The following is a 23,906-nucleotide window of genomic DNA, read 5'->3' as shown; positions in this document are numbered from 1 at the left end:
GGAGGCACAGTCCTACGCACATCTTACCGCGCGTCGTTCCTGCTTTCGAGGCGACCAGCCGTGCGCACGAGACCAAAGCTTTTCCGGCACAAAGAGCAGTAGCGTATCTTAATTAATTACGCAAGTAACTAAATATTTTTTCTGCGATACTGCCGCAAAGTATTTCATTACATTACTAAATTACTAGAGACGAAAGTGAATTAATTAAATTTCAAATTACCCGAAAAAGTAAATTACAGTAATTACTGCCACGTCTGGCACCGCCCTCGTTCTTAATAAGTGAGTGTTCGTTATAAGCGGTCTAGACTGTGTCTTATGTGAGGTAGGCTGTTGTCGTTGGGTTGTCGGTCTATACAGCCGCGGTGGCTTTGCCCTGAATATACTTTTGGTACAACGCACACTAACGTGTTAGAGCATATTAAATAGCTAAAGGTTGTCGAAATTGACCAGAAGCTGTCCACTTCTAAGTGGAATACAAACACTGCATACCATATATATTAGTTCCAACTCCGCCTAAATCGAACATTGCTGTAGTGTCTTTACCCAAAATATGAGGTCAGTGTGTTTTCTCACAGAAAAGCGTTTGGTCAGCTCCCTGATATAGGCTCGTGCTGTCACCGCAGAAGAGGAAACAGAAGACGCGCATTTTTGTTCGATTGGCCCGACTGCTCAGCCTCGGGTGCGCCTGCCTCCTTTCTCAAAACCTGTGTACCGCGCCGTCTCCGACATGGGACCCAAGCCACCGTCCAACTTCGACAATGCTCAAGGTGATGTCCACAAAGAACACAGTCATTGGGCTTTGTGTTCTCTTACGAAAGTGCGCACCGTCTATTTACGGTGCAACTTGACTACTCTTGCGTTTCTCCTACTGGGAAGCTCAGGATGACGCTAGGAGAACCTACGAATTTCCCAGCGTCGTCCTGACCTCATGATAACCTCATCGCGCAGCAGGGTGGACCCAGCGAGCGCCGAGGCCCAACAGCGTGCGGCAGCGAGCCTCCTTTGAGCGGCTGTCGCCACCAGCTAAGCGGGCCGGTTCACACCACGTGGCGCGGCGACTGCAGTTCGACTCGTCGCCGCCAGGTCGCGAGCCGCCTCGGCGTCGCGTGCGATCGCTGTCCCGGCGCGCGCGGTTCCCGTCGGTCGAGGTGGTCTGCATACCGCCGGAACCCCGGCGAGACGACCTGGACGACGAGGATGAGCGCGACCAGCTGGAGCCGCACTGGAATAGCTACGCCGCCTACGACCTGGCCCGCCAGACTGTCGACATCAGCATCTTCCGCAGAGCCCACGAATTCGGTGCGTCCCACCGCCATCAGCGCTTCTACAGACAGTAATGAATCTAGACTTCCACTTGCGTCGTGTAAAGGAGCCGAAACCCGACTTTTCACTGTCATGCTGGAGGTGGCGGGGTAGGTGAAAACATTTTGTTCAGTGAAAGGAGAGTTTGCAGGCAAAGCTGGCCCTTTACATAAGTGGAGTCCTTAGTCCGGGACCCTATTTGACGAGGCCGCGACTCGTGCCCGCTGGTCTAGAACCCTTTGAGACTCCAGCCCCGATCAGCTGGGCCGGGCTGCCTCCCATGCCTCTCCGGAAGGGGTAGGATTTGGGGGAAGGGAAGGATTCTCCTGACAGGCCCAAACCATGTGGAAGTTATCGGACACTTCCCCACAGTGAGGGCAGCACACAGCAAATTTTGGGGTCAAAATGTTTCACTATTGCAGGACACAACAAAGTGTTGGTCTGCAGGCGCCTCAGAGTTCGCTCATCGGCTTTACCAGGCCCTTAGCAGGGACCTGGAAAAACCGATGCCGTAAGCAATAGTATTCCACAATTTCCCCGAACCGCAGCACCAGTTGCCGAATCTCTGAGCCGGTGGAGCCTGAATGAGCTGCCCGGTGGGTATGCGCCCGGGCGGCCGCGTCCGCAGCCTCGTTACCTCTAAGGCCCTGATGGCCCGATTCTCTTACTGCCGATTTTCTTACTGCCAACTTTAGAATAGGGTAGGCTCAAGGTGAAACCTCGCCAGCCAGGTAGCTCCTCCGTAGTTCCAGGTGAGCTCGATGCGAATATGTGATGATTACCTTTGGATTCGGGTCCGAGGCGGCAAGCGCAATGGCTACCTCCTCGGCCTGCGCTGAATTTGGAGCTTGATATGCGAGGTCGTTAACGGGTTGGTCCTGGTGAACTACGGCGGCCGTATAGAATTCAATGGGCGACGGCCCTGCCACGTCCACGTTGTATATTACCCTGGTTGGATCCGTGTTGGTGTTCGAGGGCCCGAGCGCGCGCCTCTCGTCTGCCTTCGTGTGTCTGCGTGTCCATGTTGCGCGGAAGTGGAAGGACCCAGAGCTTGTGACACCATAGCTCCGGAATCCGACACGGATACCCTGGAGTGCACTCGTGTTGGATGTGCAGGTGGTCTAGCAGGCGGCGCCCGGATGCCGTCTGTAAGAGTCGCGTGTTCTAGCTGGTTCACGACGTGGGCCTCTCGTAACTTGGCAGGAGTTGAGCACCCCCAACTGTGACAGCTTAGTGTTGGACGTGGCCACTGGGAGGTCCAGCGCTCGCTTTGTAGCCTTTCTAATGATGGCGTCGATTCGTGTCTCGTGTTGTTTCGTAGTGCGAAGAAAGGAAATGGAGTAGAGGATCCTGATGGTCACGAAGGCATGGGCGGGCCGAAGCGCGTCCCTGCCCCGCAACCCGCCGCATTTGTTTGAAACGTGTTGGATCATGCGTCCGACCTGTTCGACTACGCGCTTGAGTTTGGCTGGTTGGTTGGTTTATGGGCAGTAGTGGATTCCGGGCTGAGCCTGTTAAGGATGAACAGACCCAGTATGCGGAGCTCCTCGACCTCTCTTACAGGACCTCCCGTCAGAGAGATTCCCAAACTCGTGTTGTCTTTAGGATTGGCACTGGTGTGCAGAAGTTCCGATTTCGTGGGAGCATATTGGAGACCACAGTGTCCATGGAGCCCCCCCCCCCCCCCCCCCCCCTTCCAACAATCCCTTCCCCCGACTACTCATCGGTGATCTCCGAGGAGAATCGTATCCCCAGCCCCACATCAAGCAACAAAGAAGACCCGCACGGTGCTCTTCTGTCCTCAGCGCGCCGGTTCCTCGTGCGTCCAGCTCCATGGGCACCATTCAGACCGAAGTTTAGGAATGTTCGGCTTCAGGTTAGACGTCACGTTCTCCGCGTTTTCCGGACGATGTTCACCTTAACCTGCTTAGAATGGGAGCTAAAAGCACTTCATGTTTAAGAGGAGGGAACCGCTCCTTCTCCTCCACCGCCATATAGTTTTCCCATCACAACAGTGCAGACCTAAAATAACAGACATATTTTGCCTTGTGTTCAGTGCATGATAGCTTTGTAGTTGCTTGTGTGCTATAAAACCCAACACAACACTCTTTTAAACTGTAGTTCACCGCTTGCGTTCTTACTGCCCATTTATTTACGATTCGTAATGTAACAGTTCAGAGGTGCTACTGTGTAGCCATACACGTGCATGGCTTTATTATTTTTATTTATTTTCTTAATTCCCACTCTACTCTATGTGTAGCCATACAGCAGCGCATGTATGGCTGCGCGAACAAATGATAAAGAAAGCTTTTCATTTTTTTCTTTCACTCTGTCACGTTTCAGACTCTGATACTGACTCATCGTTCTCCATATCAACAGAGTAAGTGATCCAACGCATTCTGATACTGACTGCAATTTGTAATTTAATATTTGGTGGGTATGTAGCAGACACTCCGCTCTCGCCCTGGGGCGCCGCGATAACGTCACCGACGGCTCGGTGATGATGGCGGTTGTCTTGTGTGGCCTGTATGCTGCTGCAGTTTCGATTGACTTTGCACAGCCCTCTGCCAGTGAGCAGTCTCCTCATCCTTGACCCACGCCTTTACAGCTTTGGTCCACGGGATTGGCGAAAACAACAACAACAACAAAATTGCGTCGAAGGGTTTTGACGCGTGTGCACCACTGGGTTCGGACATATCTCTGCGATGAATGTAGCTCAACACACGGCGGGCCCACCTTGCGTCGGAGCCATTTTCATGATGGCGACATCTGGTGGCCGGGAAAACAACCGTCTGCGTGCATCTGCAGCTTTTCAGCGTCTGTTTACGGTCAGGCGTGTACAAGGCTCTCCATTAATGGAAAAGGGGTGGAGAAACTTTCCAAAACCAAGCGCTCCTCGCATTGCGATCTAAAAAGGATAGGCGCGCGCGGAACAGCTTCATTTGCTCCCCGTTGGCCCGTTAAAGATATTTCAATTAGCAGCGCTGTTAAGCGGATGTCTGCACGCTACCGTGATAGAGGAGCCGCTGTGGGTCACTGCTTGAATTTTCCGGTGTGAGCGCGCATTACACAGAGAGCATAAGAACAGGCCTGGTTACCACTATGCAGTGAAACACTTGCAGGACCGTGGCAGCATGTCAAGCATCCAGTCTATATTTCTAAAGAGATGATTTACCTGGGCTACAAGGGCCTACTAAATACAAGACGCTATATTTGTTAAACATCGCGGAGTACACATGGCTAACGGGCACATTCAAGCTTGATGAATTGTATGTCCGACTTTCTAGCTCTGTAGATGCAGCCTTTTTACGGCATGGACCCGCCGCGGTGGCTCAGTGGTTACGGCGCTCGGCTGCTGGCACGAAAAACGCGGATTCGATCCCGGCCGCGGCGGCTGAATTTCGATGGAGGCGAAATTCTAGAGGACCGTGAACTGTGCGATGTCAGTGCACGTTAAAGAACACCTAGGCGGTCGAAATTTCCGGAACCCTACGGCGTCCCTCATAGCCTCAGTCGCTTTGAGACGTTAAACCCCAATAAATCAAATTATTACGGCACGGGGACTTGTTTCCACGAAGGGGACATCATTTGAATTCGGTACCATTCTGAATACTTTTGGACTTCTATTGGCCATTGCACTCGCTGTCGCTGGCATCAGTCAGACTAACAGACGTACGGATCACAAGAACCGATCAAAATTGAACCAAAATAATTGTACCATAATGGCCTTGCATTCATTACATGCTTTCCATCCACTGCATATCGACAAAACTCGGGGCAAAAGGCAACGCGCTGGTAAATTCGACATCATTGGTCTCGTTTTGCTCCTGTATATACGATTAGTTATCTACACTTATTTAATATAGCAGATTGCTAATAAAATTTCAGCACGAAGAAGCGCAAAAGCATAGCTTCATCAACTAAAACCCAAGCTGCAGTGACTGACAAACTTTTTAGCTTGTTTTGTGCGAAGCAGTCGCTGGGTCTTGCTTCCCTGTTCTCCTTACTTTTTTATTCACCTGCTGCACAAAATTCTTCACTGTCGATGTTGATTTTAAATTCTATCAAAGTGCGCGTAGACCATATATCGGTCCACCATCAGGCCGATCGTTTTCAAGCGCAAGACAGCGGTTTCTTCGTTGTTTCTCATTTATTCTTTTACACCTTCGATAAAAGAGAGAGTTCTTTGAATCCCATGAGGTTGATTCCGCTGACAAACAAACGCGAGTTTATTGTGAAGCTTTAAAACAAGCTATTGATTCCATAAAGGCCTGCTTTGGAAGCATTACTCCGTAGCGCCGCCGTATTGGGTCATACAGATGGCCCATCTAGGTCGCGCAAATCGAACAATGACTTGGCGTGGAAGCACAGGCTAGTTGGTGGGGTACATACTATCTCGGTCATCACCGGTGTCAAAACGAAACAAAAGGAGATGCCCAGCTCGCCGTGCTTCGTACCTGCTTTGTACTCTTATTTTTCGCGCTGAAAGGGTGTGCGCTCGCTCTCGTCTGAAACTACAGCGTTGCATCTAAAAGTGTTGCTCACTGAATACGTCATCGATTGTCTCGTGTGTTCTCGCAGTGGGTTTTGGGAGCGACGGTCCACGTTCGAGCAGTGGCTACTGGTGCTGTGCGCTTCGGTGGTTCTGTCGACCTGCATAACACTTACCTACACCTTCTACTACGCTCGCGAGTACGGCAAAGGTGAGTTTGAGGTGTGCACTACTAACGACGTCAGCGCCTTCCCACCGCGTAGCGGCCGCCTCGGTTAACAGCTCGTGCTTTGTGTAGGCTTGGCGAACTCCGCATTCGTACGTGCACGCCTAACACGATGTACTCCTCTCTCTTTTAGCCGAACGTCTGAAGCAGGTCGGCATAGAGTACTACGACTGCCAGACACAAATGTGCAAAGACACAGGTAAGCACCGAAAAGATCAAGAGCAAAGTTCCTTGAGCGTGACATCGTTAGCCTAAATTACAGCAGCTGAACCAGAATCACTTAGCAGAACTGGAGCACTTCGGACTTGCACTGTATCCTGCAGATTCCAAGCTGGCCTGTGTCGTCGTCTGCCCAGTGACGCGTTCTTATACAGGAAACGCGGGTCATTACCTGCACTTTTTGATTATGGCACTAGACCTTCGAGCATGTTGACCCCCCCCCCCCCCCCCTCCCTTCCATTCTCCTTCTCTGTGTTCTAGTCGGGCACACACCATCCAAAAAAAAAAAAAAAATTCTGGCTACGTGCCTGCCCTTGAGTATGTCCCCAGTGTTTAAATACACGCACAGCGCCTGTGTGTGCATCGCTCTTCCGTTGTCCTTGTCCACTGTGCCCTTTATCCAAAGGAACAAAGGGCGTTGAATTTATACGGGTTTGGACGTTCAAGCATGTGAGTGTGCGCAGCAACCTCACCTGCAGCGTACGTGTGTCTATAATCTGGCGCAATCTATGACCTTCGATCACCGTGCTCGCAGCAATCGAACTGAAGGACACGTTGAACCTAAACAAGGACCCGTGCAAGAATTTCTACGAGTACGTGTGCAGCCTGTGGCCGAACCGTTATCCGGTCCCCGACGACATGGGCCACTACTCGGTTCAGGACTACCTGCGCGACGAAGTGACCAAGAGGATCTTCGGTACGTGTGAACGCACCGCCCTGAGCTTCACCCTTCTCAATTATTGTGCAGGGCTACATATGCTATGAAGTCCCCTAATATAACGCAAGCGACGGTACGAAAGTTACCATGGCGCTTCCAGATGCTTGAAGCGCGCGTCCTATTGTATGTCACTAGCGGCTTAAAAGTGCAGGAATGTACGCATCATAAGGCAAACCTTCCCCCCAAATCAGTACGCTGGCGAACATTGCTTGTTTATCTGGAATGGTTAGCGCAAAAAACACACCGACGTAAGAACGAAGGGACAATGTGGTCAAATATGTTTGCCATCGAGAATATTTGGCACCACAAACGTGAATTATAAATATTACGACAAGCTCCTGTGCATTAATGTTAGGCCAGTTGGTCTTGGATTAACCACCGTGGAAATAATGGTCTAATGCCAACAGTATACTCGATATGGGCAATACTGGCCCTTTATGTTTTTCTTGTGCATCAGCGTGCAGTTATTTTCAAAAGATTCTGGTCACTTCACATATTACTGACATAGTCGCGAGCTTTTAGGTGCGGCATGCACCTGTTTAGCTTTAGAGATTTTACGCAATGATAAGTGAGTTTCCTGTGTTAAGCATTTATAGCAACTGAGAATAGGGCTGCCGTTCGCTCCGGGGTTTCTACCATCGACCCACAAGCTGCCTGTTGGGGGTTCAACCTCTAGGCCAATAAGTAATTTTTTTTTACGTCGCTGTTCGAATCAATCAAAACGAGGTAGAAAATGCGTCCCCGGTCTAATTGGGCCCTAACGTCGCAGCCGCTACCGCATAACGTGTGATGTGTTTATGCCCTCACTGTCACAGCTGTTCAGGTCACACGAAAAATGGCACGGAAAGTCAAGAAAACCCTGTTTTGCCTTCGCCTTAGCGACCGTTGTATGTATGTGTTTATTTTATTTATTTTTTGTAGTGGCTCTTAGATGAGCCACAGACATTTTCAAGCTATTTTCTTTAGCTTTTGGCCTGTGGCTTATTCTAAAGACTGTATGCACATTTGTGAAATAAAGTGAACCTTACTACTACTACTTTAAGAAAGCATTGGAATCTGGTGAAAGGCTCTCAGAGTTAACTGTTTCTGCCCCATTTCTTTATCCCCGCCGCGGTGGCTTAGTGGTTATGGCTCTCGGCTACTGACCCGAAAGATTCGATCCCCGCCGCGGCGGTCGAATTTCGATGGAGGCGAAATTCAAGAGGCCCATGTACTGTGCGATATCAGTGCACGTTAAAGAACCCCAGGTGGTCGAAATTTCCGGAGCCCTTCACAACGGTGTCTCTCATATCCTGAGTCGCTTTGGGACGTTAAACCCTAATAAACCAAACCAAACCATTTCCTTGCAGCAACTCTCCGAAAGGGGCCACTGGACGTAGATCAGCGATTTGGAGACGAGATAACAGCGATGCGCCTCTTCTACAGCTGCTACAACCTCCGTGCGTGCCACATCTTTCCTGTTTCGTGCCTAACGATTCAAAGGCAAATTCCCTCTCAGCAGACCACAGAGTGTCCAATGTCGCGCGTAAAGTTATTTGCAAAAACGGCATTTACGAGCAGGTGAGCGTGTAAACGAGCATGTCATAGGTACACTCCTATTAATCGCTGCAAGTTCAACCTGTTCTGGTTGCCATCTTCGCACATTAATCTAAATGAAATAGGCTTGAAAGTATACTTATCTTGTCAACATTTATGCGAAGTCGTCCACAAGAAATGGCGAAGAAAATGGGTGATCTGCAAGGGAAACCACATTCAGTCCTATTGGCCTATCGTACACTTAAACACGAATTACCCTCAAAGGGAGTAGCCCGACCTCTAGCGCGCTCCCTAATCGGGGCAAGGTATGCTGGCTATGCCCTGGGGTAGATTTCCTTCACTAAAATACAGAATACTTGTACTGTGGCCAACGGAAGCAGATTCCCTCTTCGAAACGTGCAAAGTTATTGCTGTTACGAAGATTTTAACCGCGGTTTCAATCTCCTGTATTTACTTCTCTAGACCTTCGGCGCCGTGTCTCCTACCATTGCTAACTGCTGCATTGCTAACTGCCGCATTGCTAACTGCTGCATTGCTAACTGCTGCATTGCTAATATGCCTCCCTTGCCAACAGTACGCATTCTGTATATTTAGGGATCGAAATCTAACCCGAACTTGGGCAGCATACCTTGCCTCGGTAAGGCCCATGTAATGTGCGATGTCAGTGCACGTGAAAGAAAGAACCGCAGGTGGTCGAAATTTTCGGAGCGCTGCACTATGGCGTCCCTCATAGCCTGGGTCGCTCTGGGACGTTAAACGCCCATAAAACCAAACCAAACTTAAAAATTAAATGTGAGAGGAAGCTCGCACCTAACCAGACGCTATCGCAGGCAAAACCAATCGAAAATAAAAGGAGCCAACGCCAAATTAGTGGTCTAGACGTCTGCTTACTCTTGTTTCACTCCCTTATAGGGTAAGTCATTTACGGTGTGCGCCATCGTGTTTCTCATTTTCCGTCTTTGTTGTAAATCAGAGTTGTTGGCAGATTTTCACTAGCTGCCCACGGAAAAACCACAAATCAGTCAGTACATGGCGTAATGGGCTGGGCATCGTTTGAAGCACGGGAAGCTTAGAGTAAAATATTATATTAAGAACACCTGAGGAAACTGGACGATAACAGATGGAAAGCGGAGGTATTTAAATACTTGTACAGAAAGAGCGTCGACTGACAATGGCGGAAAAGGACTATAGAAAACTAACCAGTAAGTATGCAAAAAACGAAAGCGGAAAAATGAGGAGCTTTAAACGTCATACGCAGAGGGTAATAAGGTAATAACTGAATTAAGTGGAAAAAAAGCAGAATCCACACAGTGCATAGAAAATGGGAAAGGCAAATCAGGAAGGATTCGATTTAAGGTAACCCAAGAGGCAGCGCCTTGCTCTTCGAAGAGATATCAGCGTGTCTCAGAACGCGAAGTTACAAAAATAAATTTATCCATGAGGATGACGCATCTGCAGGGTGTGGTAAATGTGTTGAAACAATGGAACATGACCTTGTCCAGGCTTTTGACGGAAGGAACGTCTTTTAACTTTCTTTGGACTATACAAATGCATGCACCTTTCTTCCTTAGTCCCTAAGTAAAAAAAGGAAGTAACTTCATTTCCTTTTGTATGCTTATTGTTTTGACTGTATGCATGGGTTACCTGGCATTCTTTTCCCTTGTCCCCTGAATTTATGCTAACTAGGACTAACCTTCTAGTACCTCCAATATTCGGCCCATCCTGAGCATCGGATTTGGTGTATATATGGGCCCAGTGGGAAGTTCCGTGGCTGCTATAATTACGTAGCTCTGTTGTCCATTGTCCGCAGGCGGCCGCCAACACGAGGGCCTGCTGCCACTGACGCGCGTCATGCGAGGCCTGTCTCTAAGCGAGTGGCCGTACGAGCTGGGCGAGCGGCTTCCGCACGCCCGCTTCGTGTTGCAGCGGCTGAGCGTCGACTACGGGCTGCCCTTCTTCGTGTCGCTGCGTGCGGTGCCGGACCCACGCGACGCGCGCGCCACCCTGCTGGCCGTGGACCTGGGCGAGCCGCTGCTGCACGCGAACTTCGTGGTGTCTCGCGACGCTGACGAGTACCGGGCGCTGCTGAATGTGCACGCCGCCTATGTGCGACGAACCATGGCACTCATGGGCGCGCACGACATGGCCTCCACCGTCACGGCGGACGTGCACGACTACGAGTTCGCGCTCGCCGAGGTAACTGGCACGTGTCTAGTGCGCCATTAGTGATGGTGCCAGTAACCTGATGCGGTGCACGGCGGTATGCGGCAGTTCCGGAATGTTTAAGCGCTCCATTAGGGCGTTTCTATACTGATTCCAACAAATAACTTCGTTAACTGGGCGCGACTTCAGCTAGGAACCGGTAACCTTGCGGCCACATTGACTACATGCCTATATGCTTACCAGTTTCCCGAAGAGAGGGCGTTTTAAACTGCAGACCAACTCTCGGCAGCGAAACAAACTTAACAGTTTGGTTTGGTTTATGGGGTTTAACGTCCCAAAGCGACTAAGGCTATGAGAGACGCCGTAGTGGAGGGCTCCGGAAATTTCGACCACCTGGGGTTCTTTAACGTGCACTGACATCGCACAGTACACGGGCCTCGAATTTCTCCTCCAAAGAAATTCAACCGCCGCGGCCGGGATCGAACCCGCGTCTTTCGGGACAGCAGCCGAGCACCATAGCCACTGAGCCACCGCGGCGGCAAACTTAACAGTATCGTTGTTCGCTTCCAGATTTCTAACTTAACAGTATCGTTGTTCGCTTCCAGATTTCTAACTACCAGACGCTTAGAGAATTGACGGAGTTCAGCAGCGATAACATCGTCACCCTGGACCAACTCCAATCCGGAGCGACCTTGGTGAGCGTATCCGTTGGCTTCGCCTCTATGGCCCAGAGATCAAGGAGTACGCTTCTTTACAGGGGCATCAAAGTGTTGACAACACGACGCTTGTCGAACCGACAAAGGTAAAACTTTGAGTTTGTTATAGGCTCGGATTTACGTTCACGATAGTTTGGAAAGAGGGAGGCGGTTCTCTTCCAAACCGCTTCCCCCTTGTTTATTCACTCAGTCGCGCATATCTTTTGAAGCGCATTAAAGTGCTTATGTGTAGACGATAACCTGTACTACTGCGATGGAAAGAACTGCGAACAATGCGGCGCCTACGCACTCCGTGGTTCGAATTTCTTTCGATCGCGTTTTTACCTAGGTGGCAAAAAAAAAAAAAAGACGTTAGAGTCGTCCTAGAATGCTTCACGGACGACTCTAGTGTCTTTTTGCTACCATCGAAGTAACAGCTCGATGAAAAGAGATGCGAACAGCGAAGCGCCTATAGGCTCCGCTCTGTTCGTGTTTCTTTCCGTCGGCCCTGTACATGCACTGGTGTTAATGCAGCCTCGTAAGAGGCTGAATTTGTGTTGCATTTGTGCTCAAGCCTGTTCAGGCGCATACGCGTGAAAGTTAATTGCGCACGAAACAGAACAGTAGCGTTATGAATGAACATACAAGCACCCACAGAAATCTGAACTATGTAGCTACTAAGCACTGAGAGGCGTTAAGGAAGAAAGTTGTGGGAATCGGTAAAATATCGTTCTTTTCTCTACTTAAAATATTCTCTCATGAAGCGAACTCTATCACGAATCATTTACAAATACAGAAGGTCCTGTCACAGTGTCTGATTATGGCATCCTCGTTCCGCATAATCTTTGTTTTACTGAATCATCAAATAAATAAACTATTCGTTGTTTGATTGGAGTTCAATCATTAACCCACAAGCGCACGTGCATAGGAATCACGAGGAAACGTTTCACTTGCCTCCTAAATGTCTCAGCGGATCGCAAGCCACGTGGAAGTATCTGACATGGCGCTAAATAGCAGCTGTTGCCAGGATAGCTTCCCTGTGCATCTACTTTGCTTGATCCCAAAGTCTGGGACGGGCTGTGCCCTAACAGTTGAACCTTGTTATAACGAAGTTGAAGGGGCCCGGCGATTACTTCGTTATAACCGTAGCTTCGTTATAGCCCGCGTTGACCGGGCTTCCAAGGGGAATCGTCATTCCTTCGTTATGTCCGCTATTTCGTTAGAAACCATTTTATTATAACGAGTTTCGACTATATTTGTCGAACGTCCGTTCGCAGGAGCTGCTGGCGAACATCGTGCGCGAGATCTACCAGCGCGGTGGCGTGCCTACGCGATACGACGAGGAGATACTTGTGTGGAACATCAGCACTTTCCAGGCGCTCGACAAGCTCCTGGCCTCGGAGAACCGGTACGTACGGTGATACTTGGCGCCTTCCAGGGGAGAATGTTTCTAATGTGCTGGCCGTCATGGATAGGAAAGATTTCATGCTGCGAAAGTATTATGGTAGAGCTTGCTGGCAAGCCGACTCGTGTGCATGCATTGGCGAAGCCTAATGGCTTCTCACATCATGGGACCGCCACATTGAAATATATTAAAATTAGTACTATAGTCGGATACAACTCAAGAACGAAGCGGCTTTTCTCCGACAAAGGACCCCTTTCCAGCCAATGACGTCAGCTGATTGTCACGGCCCTGTTAGCCTGTAAGTGCAGGGAGCGGTCCGCAAAGCACTATCCCCGACTAGGGTGCCTCGGTGCGCGCGCCCCCGCTCAGGGAGGACAGCAGCGTCCGTCGTCTGCTACGGCGGCCGCCATTTTTGCGCCCGCGGCATGCAGGTTTCGTTCTCGTGGGAGAAGGGCTGCTCGCTTTATTTATTTTAGACCAAATTTTTAGACCATTTATTTTAGACCACACCTCCCTCAATTGAAAGCATTTAATTCTGTTCACTTCTTTTGTAGTTAATTTCAAACTACCAAACTTATTAAAATCGTTGAAACGCATCGGGTGATTTCTATCCAAGCTTGTTTGGCGGTATTTTTAAATTTTTAGCTATGAATGTCCCAATACAAGTGAATGCAATGGATGGGTAAGAAAACTGAGCAGACGCGGTAAGTGACACAGTGTCTTGGTTTCGCACGTTTTAAAGAAACAAAGATTATCAGCAACGGTAATGAAATATAAGCACTCGCCTGTTCGTCTGGGTATACCTAGGTGAAAACAAACTGTTACCCAAGCAAACTTGAAATCATTTGTTCAGTGGTTATGAAAACACACAATAAAGTTACCAATATTTCTGTTTATGGGAACGTGAAGATTATTGCACTTTTTCAAAGTAGACATCTATGTTAAATAGATGCCTGTAATTGACAAAACACTTGTGATTGCATATATGCATATATGCATATATGCAGAAATCAGAAGCAAAACTTTCGCGAAACTTCATATTCCGGCTTGGTTACGCAAGACTGACTCAGCACAAGTTTTGCTTCCGTGGCCACTAGAATGAGGGCTCGGAATTTGTCGAAGATGAATTCGAAGCCTGGCATACGCAGCGGTCAACGTTTTTCTTATTCGCTCTTTGTGAGCCATGCAAGTCTTCACAGAGGGTTTGTCTATCTCTTCAAGATGTGCGATCAAAGAACGAAGTGGCGACCTCAATCTGCACATAACAACATATTCTGTTAATCTCATTTACTGACCTAATGCGGCGTCCTTAAACGAACATCGGGCTAACAGGCAGCTCAAGCTACCCAACGCAGCATACGCGTCAAAAACTCAAAAAATTGTAAGTAAATTAATCCGTATTGGTCCCTAGGCGAGCCAGATGCACATTAATTGCCACCGCTTATGTGCCCTCGCTTGTTCTCGTGCCCTGGGCCTTGATTCGTGCCGGACGTGGTTCGCTGACAAGCGCCTCTTATAACGACAAAATAGTCCTAGCACTCGATCTCAAGGTTGCGTTTGACAATGTTAAACACGACGTCATACTAAAGCACCTTAGCGAGACCAACTGTGGTCCTCGTACATTCAATTACATCAAAGATTTCTTAACAGACCGCTTGGCCTATATACGTATACAAGAGACCGAGTACGGCCCGTTTGAGATGGGAACGCGGGGCACACCACAAGGCGCTGTGTTGTCCCCGCTTCTCTTTAACATTGCTATGATGTATCTCCCGGCACAGCTGGCGGCTGTCGGCGGTGTTCAGCATGCGCTGTACGCCGATGACATCACCATCTGGGCCACTACGGTAAACATAGGAGAGATGGAGGAATGCCTGCAAGCAGCGGCGAGCATAGTTGACCACTATGCCACGTACTGCGGCCTCCAGTGCTCCCCGTCCAAGTCTGAATTTGTGCATATTCGATCTTTTCCGAAATGCAAAATCTCCGTTCAGCTTTCTCTCGCAAGCGGCCCCATCCGTGAAGCGAAGGAGCTACGAATACTCGGTCTCTTCATTAATCAACATCGTAAGGCAGACGCAATTTACTCTTGCCAAACTCCGCAAAGTCGGCGACCAGGTGGGCCGAATGGTTCGCCGCGTTTCCAACAAGCGAGGAGGGTTGCGAAGTAAGGATGCGATGCGGCTCGCGCATGCCTTCGTAACTAGTCGAGTACTGTACTCGACTCCTTACCTCCGCTTACGGAAACATGACGAAGATCACGAAGAAACTTTTCAAGAGAGCCCTCGACCTCCCGATATCCACTTCCAACGCGCGACTCCTCGCGTTGGGGGTGGTGAACACCTATCGAGAACTCTGCGCGAGGCGCATCTCGTTAACCAATACACGCGTCTCGCCCAGACCGTGTCCGGTCGCCGCCTCTTGGACCGGTTACATATCAGACATGATCACCATACCATGGAACGGGTTCGAGTGCCAGAACTGTGGAGAAGCGCCCTCTACGTTCGACCCCTTCCGACTAAGATGAACAAGGAGGACCATAATGGCCGGCGCCAGGCGCGGGCGAATGCCCTGCACCGCCACTATATGGCTCAAAGAAACACGTCTTCTACGTCGACATTGCGGGCCCCTACCGCTCCAGGGGGGAATGGTACACGGCTGCAGTCATACACGAGGGAAAACAGGTGGACGGCCTCTCGTTCAGAGCGCCCAACTCAACGCATGCGGAGGAGGTGGCGATCGCCCTCGCAGCCTCCCATCCCGACTCTAAATTCATCCTCACAGACTCTCGCGGAGACTGTCGTAACTTTGAGTTCGGTTGGATCACTCCACTCGCTCACCAAATTTTACACCGCAGTACTCGCGACGGCGCTCCAACTCATCGCTCAATCATATAGGTCCCCGGCCACCAAGGCATGCCAGGTAACGAAGCCGCCCATAAGGCAGCCCGCGCACTCACTCACCGGCCACCAGGCGTCCCTTGGGAGGAGCTTAACCCAGATCACAGCCCTCTCCTTTCTTTTAAAGAAATTACTGAGCACTATCGTGCCGAACACCGGCGATACCCAATTCCTATGAAAGGACTGGGTAGAGCTGGCGAACGAATTCTCCTCAGGCTCTTTACAAACACCCTGCTGTGCCCGGCGGTTCTCAAGCACTTTAATCCTTCTTTTGACGGCCGCTGCTCATTCTGTGGGGAGGTGGCCGACACCTTCCACATGGTTTGGGCATGCAGAAAAAATCCTTCTCTCCCCCCAATCACCCCTTCCCCTACCCGAGAGGACTGGGAGGCGGCCCTGCTCAGCTGCCAGGAACTATCGACCCAACAGGCCCTGGTTCGGCGGACTTGTGTAGCGGTCTCGACCAACGGGATCCCGGAATGAGGGACTCCGCCTAGTATTGTAAGGGGTGAGACCCATTAGGGGCCTCTCCACGAGCACCTCTCTGTACATTACTAAATAAACGCTTTTCTCCTCCTCCTCCTCTTATATTATAATGAACAGAAGCTGCGAAAGCACGTTTGGTACGCATTTACGAGCGAAAACATTGTGTCATGCAATTTCGAATGCAAACGCAAGCAGCAGGCAATGGCCGGTTTGGCGCTGCAGCGTGCCTTTCTTTTTTTTTTTTACGCCGAGCAAGACGAATTGAGCGGAAATGAAATCTGACCAATACAAATGTTGTGCTACACTTAGTTGAATAAACGCAAAAGCGGGAAAATGGGACATCCTCCAACCATTTCTCGCATGGTTGGAGCACTGAGGAACACAACATCCAGGCATTACACGGCGATGAAAGCCACGCGAACGCAGGCACGCAGCACTGACGTCCTCGTGACAGCAGAGCGGCGAGGTCGACGCGGGCAACACAATGGCGGAGGGAGCGCGCGAAAACAGGTTTAGGCGGCGCACGGCTGCCTTGATCACGCAAGCGGCGCCGAGTGGTTCAAAGAGTGACTTCACCTTAAGCGGGGGCGCGCGCATCGAGATACCCTATCCCCGACTATGGAGGAAAGGGACTATCCCCTTTCATCGGCCCCTCCCTGCATTGTCACGCTAGCAGGGTGCTGCAGCAGGACTTATAGTGGGACGAGTTGTTAAGCATTCATGCGATCCATCCGCCCGCAAAGGAGAATGAATGGCAAAATTTTGTAATGCCAGACGTCAGCAATGGTATCTGGTCTACGCTGCCGACACTGTTATTCTCGTGGCGCCACGCATTGGTGACGAGTGGTTGCCGTAGCTGGAGGTGTCCGATTCAGGCGCATGCTGCTGAATTACCTGGGTTGGCGAGTGGTGGCGCTCCTGGGGCCGGCGACCACGGCCGAGATGCTGAACGCCCGGCACGCCTTCCACATGGCCAAGTTCGGCGCCGAGGACCAGCCGCAGCTGCTCTCCTTCTGCTTCGACCAGGCGGCCAGGATGCTGCCCGTGGCCGTGGGGCGCATGGCCTTCCGGGCCAACGGCGCCGGAGACTCGGGACAGACGCAGGTGGGGCGCCCTCTTATCTCTGGTGCGATAGCCGCTGTCTACAAGACTCGCCGTCTCGAACGAGTCCGATGAAGTGTGTTCCATCGTGCGCATTCTAGTACAAGGGGTCAGAGGTCAAGGAAATAAAGTAGCGGAGGTCCTAACGGGCAAAATCTGCATGCATCCCGGGGAAATTCTGTTCATACCAAACAAAAAGTTTACACGCCGCCCAACTTTTTTTCCTCAACACATGGCTAGGCGAGGAACCTTACCCGTTCCGAAGCACCTTCCTACAACGCAAAGCGCTGTAGTGCATATAAAAATCATCCCAGATGTCATAGTTTAACATTCGAAACGTTGGAAGCCTGGGCGATTGGTCGCGCAGTTCAAGGATGAAATAGCTCTCCCACGTATATGTTATCTTTGCAGGAAAAGTTATCTCGATCTTTGCGTTTCTTGATCTTCATTATTGGGATAAAGATGGCGGCTCTGGGTGGAGCCTTCTGGTCACGCTTTGTTGCTATGCGAGAAACCAGGCCACACACGCAAGGACGAGAAATTGGGAATTGACCAATAGAACCAGTGCAACTTTAAAAAATAAATCCAGGCTGCTCGCATTGGGCGCTTGCTATTGTGGCTGCCAGTGCCGCCTTCAGGGATGTTCGATCCTAATACTGGTTCTGCTGTCTGATTCCTTGCTTATCGTCTACTGCACGAACCCTGTACACCGCATGTCAAACTGCGGCACCGTTATAACAGCATTAAAAAAATACTGCATGATCGCGGCGAGCTCTTCGTACTAAAAGAACGTCTTGCTGGGCAAGTTGGTAACTTTTCATCTTTAGTTACTGGCGCGAAAAAATACACAACACAAGGCAGAAAGACGGGAGGTGCTTCGTCCCGTCTTTCTGCCTTGTGTTGTGTCTTTTTTTCGCGCCTTCAACCAATGATGAACTCTTCGTATTGCTTGGCAACAGGCAGCGTGCTATCACCAAGCTACATAGGTTGGTGGCGGCCCGCGTTCCTTTCGTGGCTGCAGTAGTGAAATACGTGCTTTTGTGCCAGCTGCATAAACAGATTTAGGCGGGGCTGTGCCAGTGAGTCCTTTATCAGCTGTGTTTGATGGTGGGCTGTCATTGCGCAGTCTTTCATTGTAGGACGCGGCGACGCTCCACACTGAGAAGTTCGTGTTAGAGTCGGTTTCTAAAGAAACATTTGATATTGCCACGTATCACTGTAGTGTCCGTTCGTTCGCGCAAGGCCGCAGGAACGAGGCGTTATCATTTTTGTTCGCGACGCTAGAAGCTACCGGACTACAGCCATGAATAATTGCATCTACGTTTTTTTTAGATTACTGTAGTTGATATTGACCGGCTATCTCGAAGTTTCCTTGCCGGCTTTAAATTGAGCTATGCAGCGAGCGGCGGGCATTCGTGGTTCGACGACTGAGGAGCACGTTTGTTGCTTACGCCGCTGCCGTGCTGTTTAGTTCTTTTGCGGGCGCAAGTCAGCCCAAATAAAGAACTTCGTTTGCAAGACTTGTTGCTGTCTTCCTGACCGCTGGACTGCCGTCACTACAAAATGACAATATAACGACAGAATAACGAGAATAACAGGCAATAACGAAGCTGCTATAACGAAGTAGTATCCGGGCCCCTTCAACTTCGTTATAACGAGGTTCAACTATATAACATAATTGGAAAGTGCGGAGATTCACTGACATTTGCGGCTTTACCATCTGTGCAATGCACATCCAGCGGGCTTCTTTCGAAATCGCCGTAACGCTGTGAAACTCCCCAAAATTTCAAACATTGCCGATGGCCAAACTTTCAAAATAAGCAAATGCTTCTGCCACCTTTTAATTTCGATATCAGTGATGTTTCTAAACTCATAGTTAGGCACTTAGCGGTTCATTTTACCACCGCAGGTGTCATGACAGTCTGCTCATACTCAAATGCTGTGCCAAACAGGCTTACCAGATTTTGGAAGACTGGGACAGTGCGTGGAGTGTTTCGCGATCCTGTTTGAATAGTGAACGCTGGAAAGAATTCTCCCCGAGAATTGAGGAATTGCGGTGCCCCGTCGATTCGCGCAGCGTCTCGTCGCTCGCATGGTGGAAGAGATCCGGGCTTCCTTGCTGCTGCTGCTGAGAGGAAGCGACGTCAGCTGGCTCAACGAGCAGTCCAAGGAGGTCGCCATCAACAAGGTCTGCGTCAGCTGTCGACCTCGAGCGTCTCGATTCTTGAGCGTGTACACATGTCCCCTCCGGAAACACTGCTCATAGATGTCGACCTAATTAACCATCTTCATCATCCATACGCTACGTCCGTTGAACGGTACAGCCTAGCTGTGCTGTTTGAGGAGCTGTACGAGGATTTGAATTTAGCTCGTATAGGTAGGACGACTGACCGTATACACAAAGTGTTGAAGAATGGGTGCTTATTCCATTACCGGGACTTGCCCCACAGACAGTAGAGTCCTTAACTGGGGATCAATGGAGCTTGGACAACCCTTGATAAATTAAGTCATTTTTCCACATTAACGAAACTGTGGAAGTGGGTGCTAGGCTGTAAGCTTGGGCCTGCGCGTAGCCATCCGTTCGCGAGCTCACATTTGAAGCTGTCTTGAACACCGCTTGCTCACAATGACAATTTATGTGGTAACCTCTCTTTGAAAATGACGTGCTTAAAATTGGTGAATTTAAAATGGCTTAACTCCGGGTTTACCGTGGCGGATTAAGCATGATCTGCGAAATGTGTATGGGAAGCGTCAGTTGGTTCCGGTATGTTCCTTTGCGATGTCAAACATTTGTCGCTGAGTTCACTTTACAATCTAAACAGAAATACGCCTATATGGGTGTGAAAAAGGAGTAAGTTGTCCTCTAACGCACTCCCTTGTATAAAAGGGTATGCGCTTATGGACAGCCCTTTTTACCCCATTCTGTTTATAGTGATGATTGAACTATATAGTTCAATGATCTTCGCGTAAAAGTACAAAACTGTCTTTTTAGCTGGCGTTTTGCCAGAAATTAGAACTCAAAACCGGTACCTGTCAGTGTACGTTGGTTGGTTTCGTTCTCTAAATGCGCGCCGCCATGATTTAGCGTATTATACTTCGCACGTAGGAAAGCGCATCTTCACTGACGATGTCTTCCGCACTACGTTTCAGATCAGGCGTCTGAAGCTCATCCAGCAGCCCATCAACAGCACCGTACTCGAGTGGGAACCTCCCGTGAGTTAACAACGATTTTGGTTTTACACATTAAAGTTGGCAATTAACACATGTACGCGCAGTTGTGTTTTGTGAGTCCAAGCAGGCATGGTTCGTGAGGGTTGCGATCTGCCTTGCCGTATCGGTTGTTTGAAGTGCCAGTTTTAAAGCCCAAGGTACACCGGAAGGTGGGAAGGGGTGGGGAGGCGAGGCGAGCGAGCTGTTGCTTCCCTAGCCTGCTATAGGAGGAACCCCAGATGGTCGAAATCAATGCGGAGTCTTCCGTGTTACGGCGTGCCTGCCGGCCGGTGCACAGTGTTGGTTTCGCATTTAAAAATTATTTAACACATTAACCATTTTCTCTCTCTCTCTCTCTCTCTCAATAGGAGCTGCACCCAGAATCGAGCTTCGGAACGAACGTCGCCATTCTCCTGGCGGCCAAAGCAGAACACAACTGGAAGCGCCTGGGGAAATATAACTACTTGGATAGGTGAGCGTTGTGTGGCCACTAATTAGTCTTGTGCGTGGCTGGACCATTATACCATTATACACAGGTCCTTGGCTGCCACGCTTAACGCACCCAGACCGAGTTGTAAACACAGTACAGTTTGGAATCTAAGCCGCCTCTGTAAACGCGGATGCTTCATTGTTTGCTCCTTACAGCGTGCCAGTCCCTCAGCTGCGGATGAGCGTTTCGTACGATGTCTACCGGAATGCCATAGGTGAGTCGCGCGTCCCCTTTCGCAGCACCCAATACTACGCACACTTTTCGGAAACGAGTGGTGCTGCACGTTTGGTGAATGCTGCGTTTCTTTTTCCCTGCGTATACGTTGACGTGACCAGCGCATGCCTCCAACAAGAGCGCAGGGGCCGAGTAATTTCGTCAGATTTCAGATTCCATGGTGCATTACCTTTGTCTGATGGTGAAATACGCGACTGACGACTGCATTAGCCAATTTGTTCTTACGGCACTGAATATCAAGAACCCGAGAACACGGTTGTGGAATCAATGTCATGAACTGTCAGGAAAGATTAGGCTCCGACATCACCTGGTTCTGCACATGGGAACTAATATTCGATAGAAGCAACCGACCTTATCACGAACTTCAACACCGCACAGCTGCCGAAAAAGATATCGGTAGTTGCAGTCCTTAGTGGATGCTGAATGGGAGGCACGGTTGGAAGCGCTGCGAAGGTATATAGAAGTTGTGATTGCTTTGGCGACAGGTGCCTTAAAATTTCAAACTTATAGAGTTCCTAAGCGGGGCAAGCTTAGCTAATCAGGGAGGCATGATAGAAGGCCGGGTGTGTTGTAAGTTGAGCGTAACGGCGTATATTCATGGTATGTGGGGCATTCCCATAGAGCATGTATGATGACCAACATAAGAAGTCCCCGCAGTGTGGGGGGAGGGGGTGGTTAACTATAGGTACTGTGTCTGGGCGGACTGCAAAAGACAATGGATTGTAAACGAGACTACCATGAGTTAGAGTGCGCTGGCCGGCCATGTACCGCTGGGGTGAAGGAATAGTTATTCTGCTGTCTGTGATCTGCTGCAGTGTAAAGCGCCTCCCTCGTAACTGGAAGTCTATTAGCTATTAGATGTGGCGGCCCACACAAGTTACGTTTGAGGCGAAATGTGCGCTGCCTTAACTGTTCTCTAATGCGTCCTCGTGGCCGTCCATGTAGTGTTGCAGTACGCCTTAAAGGAGAGATCTACTTAAGTTACTGAACGACCTGAGCCAGCATCTACCAAGGTATTCTCTTTTCCTGAGGTCACCTTCCAGCAGTGTTGTACCACATAGAGAAGCTGGGAAAATTTCAACGCACCTTATATATGCCATACATGCAGTTGTGCCGGCCATACTGACGGGACTGGGCCTATCGACACCCGGAATATTGGCCCTTGACCTCAGTCCGTAAGTACAGTAGTTTGTTGACCCCAGGCAACCGAAAAGGAAACTAAATGAAAGCATGTTTTTACTACCTACAACGTGCCTCTGCAGCTCCATCAACTTCGGCGCCTTCGGCTACCTGGTGGCTCATGAGATGCTACGAAGCATCATGTTCAGCGGTGAGTGATGCACCGGTATACCAGGTGCTTCAGAGAAGCCCGCCATTAATTTAAAAAAATAGTTTTTGAGGTAAAGAGAAGCTTTTTGCGGCAAAGTAATACCACTGTTGGCGGATGCCAAAAAACAGGCGAATCAAGTTACCTAGTGAAGCGATTAACTACTAAATTCTAATGATTAACCTTTTAAGTAGTTCCAATAGGCGCCTGATTGCAATTATAGATTGGTAGCCCGCCGCTAGTAGTAGTGTTCACGGTAAGAGTGGACCACCCTGTACATGCGCTTTGGTTTTTACGTTGCGGCCTTACGAATTAAATCATGTAGATCCGGCAAGAAAGTATACGTAGCAGAGAAAAAAAAATGTTTCTACATGGTCAAGCATGCTAGTCGAGTGGAAAATCTGGTAAAGTATGGGACATGCTCCGTGCGCTGGGACATAACCCGCTCGCTGAGTCGCGAGGCAGATGAACTTTAAACTCTGTGAACACAGGCGTTCTGCTCCTCTAATTTATTTCAGTTCTTAGGTAATGTTTTTACTTAATTTCTGCGAGAATATTAGCTTTACACTCATAAGACTTGTGGCGCGAATGTGGTGTTCCATGTGAATGGTACCGAACCGCTGGCGCGACACAAGCGTTACAGCATCACGACACAACATTACTTCGTACTACCTCCGTTTTGCTTCGGCGGGACCGCGTCTGCCATCGCGAAGATAGCGCTTCGCGCTACTCGCCCATCGCACGTGCACACAGAGCTGGCAGAGTGGCTGCTCCGGCGGCGCCCCTCGACTTTCCACCGTTCGCCGCTGCGGCGCTGGCGTCGCGTCACCAAACTTGAGCTTGGGCTCCCGTACGCCTCACTCTTGTTTCCTTTCCTCCGTGAATGTGTAAATGACAACAAATATGTATATGGGAATTGTCACTTTCATACCATTTTGCAGTCATATTTATTTTTGCTGGCAGGCCGCCGTTTGTTATTAACGTTATTTCGAACTCGATTAATTTGAACTTCCCTTTTATGCGAATCGACGCTTTGGTCCAAACGCCGCCAAGTATATTGGGGAGGGGGGGGGGGGGGGGCTCAGTCGTGCTTCTCTCCTTCTACGGAAGCATGGAACTACAGGTCTCTTCGATTTGGCTTGCACTGGCTGTGCTAGTTCTGCAGCGGTGCCAAGCGGTCACGTGAGCGTGCAGCGCCAGTTCATCAAGTGCAGATACAGCCCGTACACTAGCGCGCACCGGCCATTGGCAAAACGAAGGCGCAAGTGCAGCCGCGCCATGCTGCACTACTTCCAGCACTACCTTCAGACCGAGTGCAAGGCGGCGAAGAACTCGTGCAGAACCAGGCCTGCACCTTGACAAAACGAGGAGAAAAGTGCAGAGGGCGCGCGCGGCACCGGAA

The 23,906-nt window shown here is 49.9% G+C and overlaps 1 protein-coding gene across 2 annotated transcripts in view; it reads left to right on the top strand.

Annotated features, from left to right (window-relative positions):
• Positions 1-965: 965 nt before the first annotated feature.
• Positions 966-23,906, top strand: part of LOC149364812 (neprilysin-1-like) — a 30,515-nt gene continuing 7,574 nt past the window's right edge. Inside the window, exons 1-17 of one of the 2 annotated variants that reach the window (XM_089570202.1) lie at positions 966-1,299; positions 3,646-3,682; positions 5,884-6,005; positions 6,154-6,219; positions 6,775-6,936; positions 8,307-8,396; positions 10,304-10,689; positions 11,262-11,351; positions 11,414-11,458; positions 12,629-12,759; positions 17,018-17,246; positions 19,321-19,431; positions 20,394-20,456; positions 20,822-20,925; positions 21,099-21,157; positions 22,286-22,352; positions 22,440-22,507. In XM_089570202.1, coding sequence (XP_089426328.1) covers positions 6,204-6,219; positions 6,775-6,936; positions 8,307-8,396; positions 10,304-10,689; positions 11,262-11,351; positions 11,414-11,458; positions 12,629-12,759; positions 17,018-17,246; positions 19,321-19,431; positions 20,394-20,456; positions 20,822-20,925; positions 21,099-21,157; positions 22,286-22,352; positions 22,440-22,507 — 1,621 coding nt within the window. In that variant the 5' untranslated portion in view covers positions 966-1,299; positions 3,646-3,682; positions 5,884-6,005; positions 6,154-6,203. Of the gene's footprint in view, positions 1,300-3,645; positions 3,683-5,883; positions 6,006-6,153; positions 6,220-6,774; positions 6,937-8,273; positions 8,397-10,303; positions 10,690-11,261; positions 11,352-11,413; positions 11,459-12,628; positions 12,760-17,017; positions 17,247-19,320; positions 19,432-20,393; positions 20,457-20,821; positions 20,926-21,098; positions 21,158-22,285; positions 22,353-22,439; positions 22,508-23,906 lie in introns of those variants that run through there. The other variant, XM_089570201.1, reaches the window with a different exon arrangement.

This window comes from Amblyomma mixtum, chromosome 2, assembly GCF_055824585.1.
Source record: "Amblyomma mixtum isolate Tamu chromosome 2, ASM5582458v1, whole genome shotgun sequence".
Lineage (NCBI taxonomy): Eukaryota > Metazoa > Arthropoda > Arachnida > Ixodida > Ixodidae > Amblyomma > Amblyomma mixtum.
Note: the sequence above shows the minus strand (reverse complement) of the source record. Positions and strands in the feature narration are given on the sequence as shown.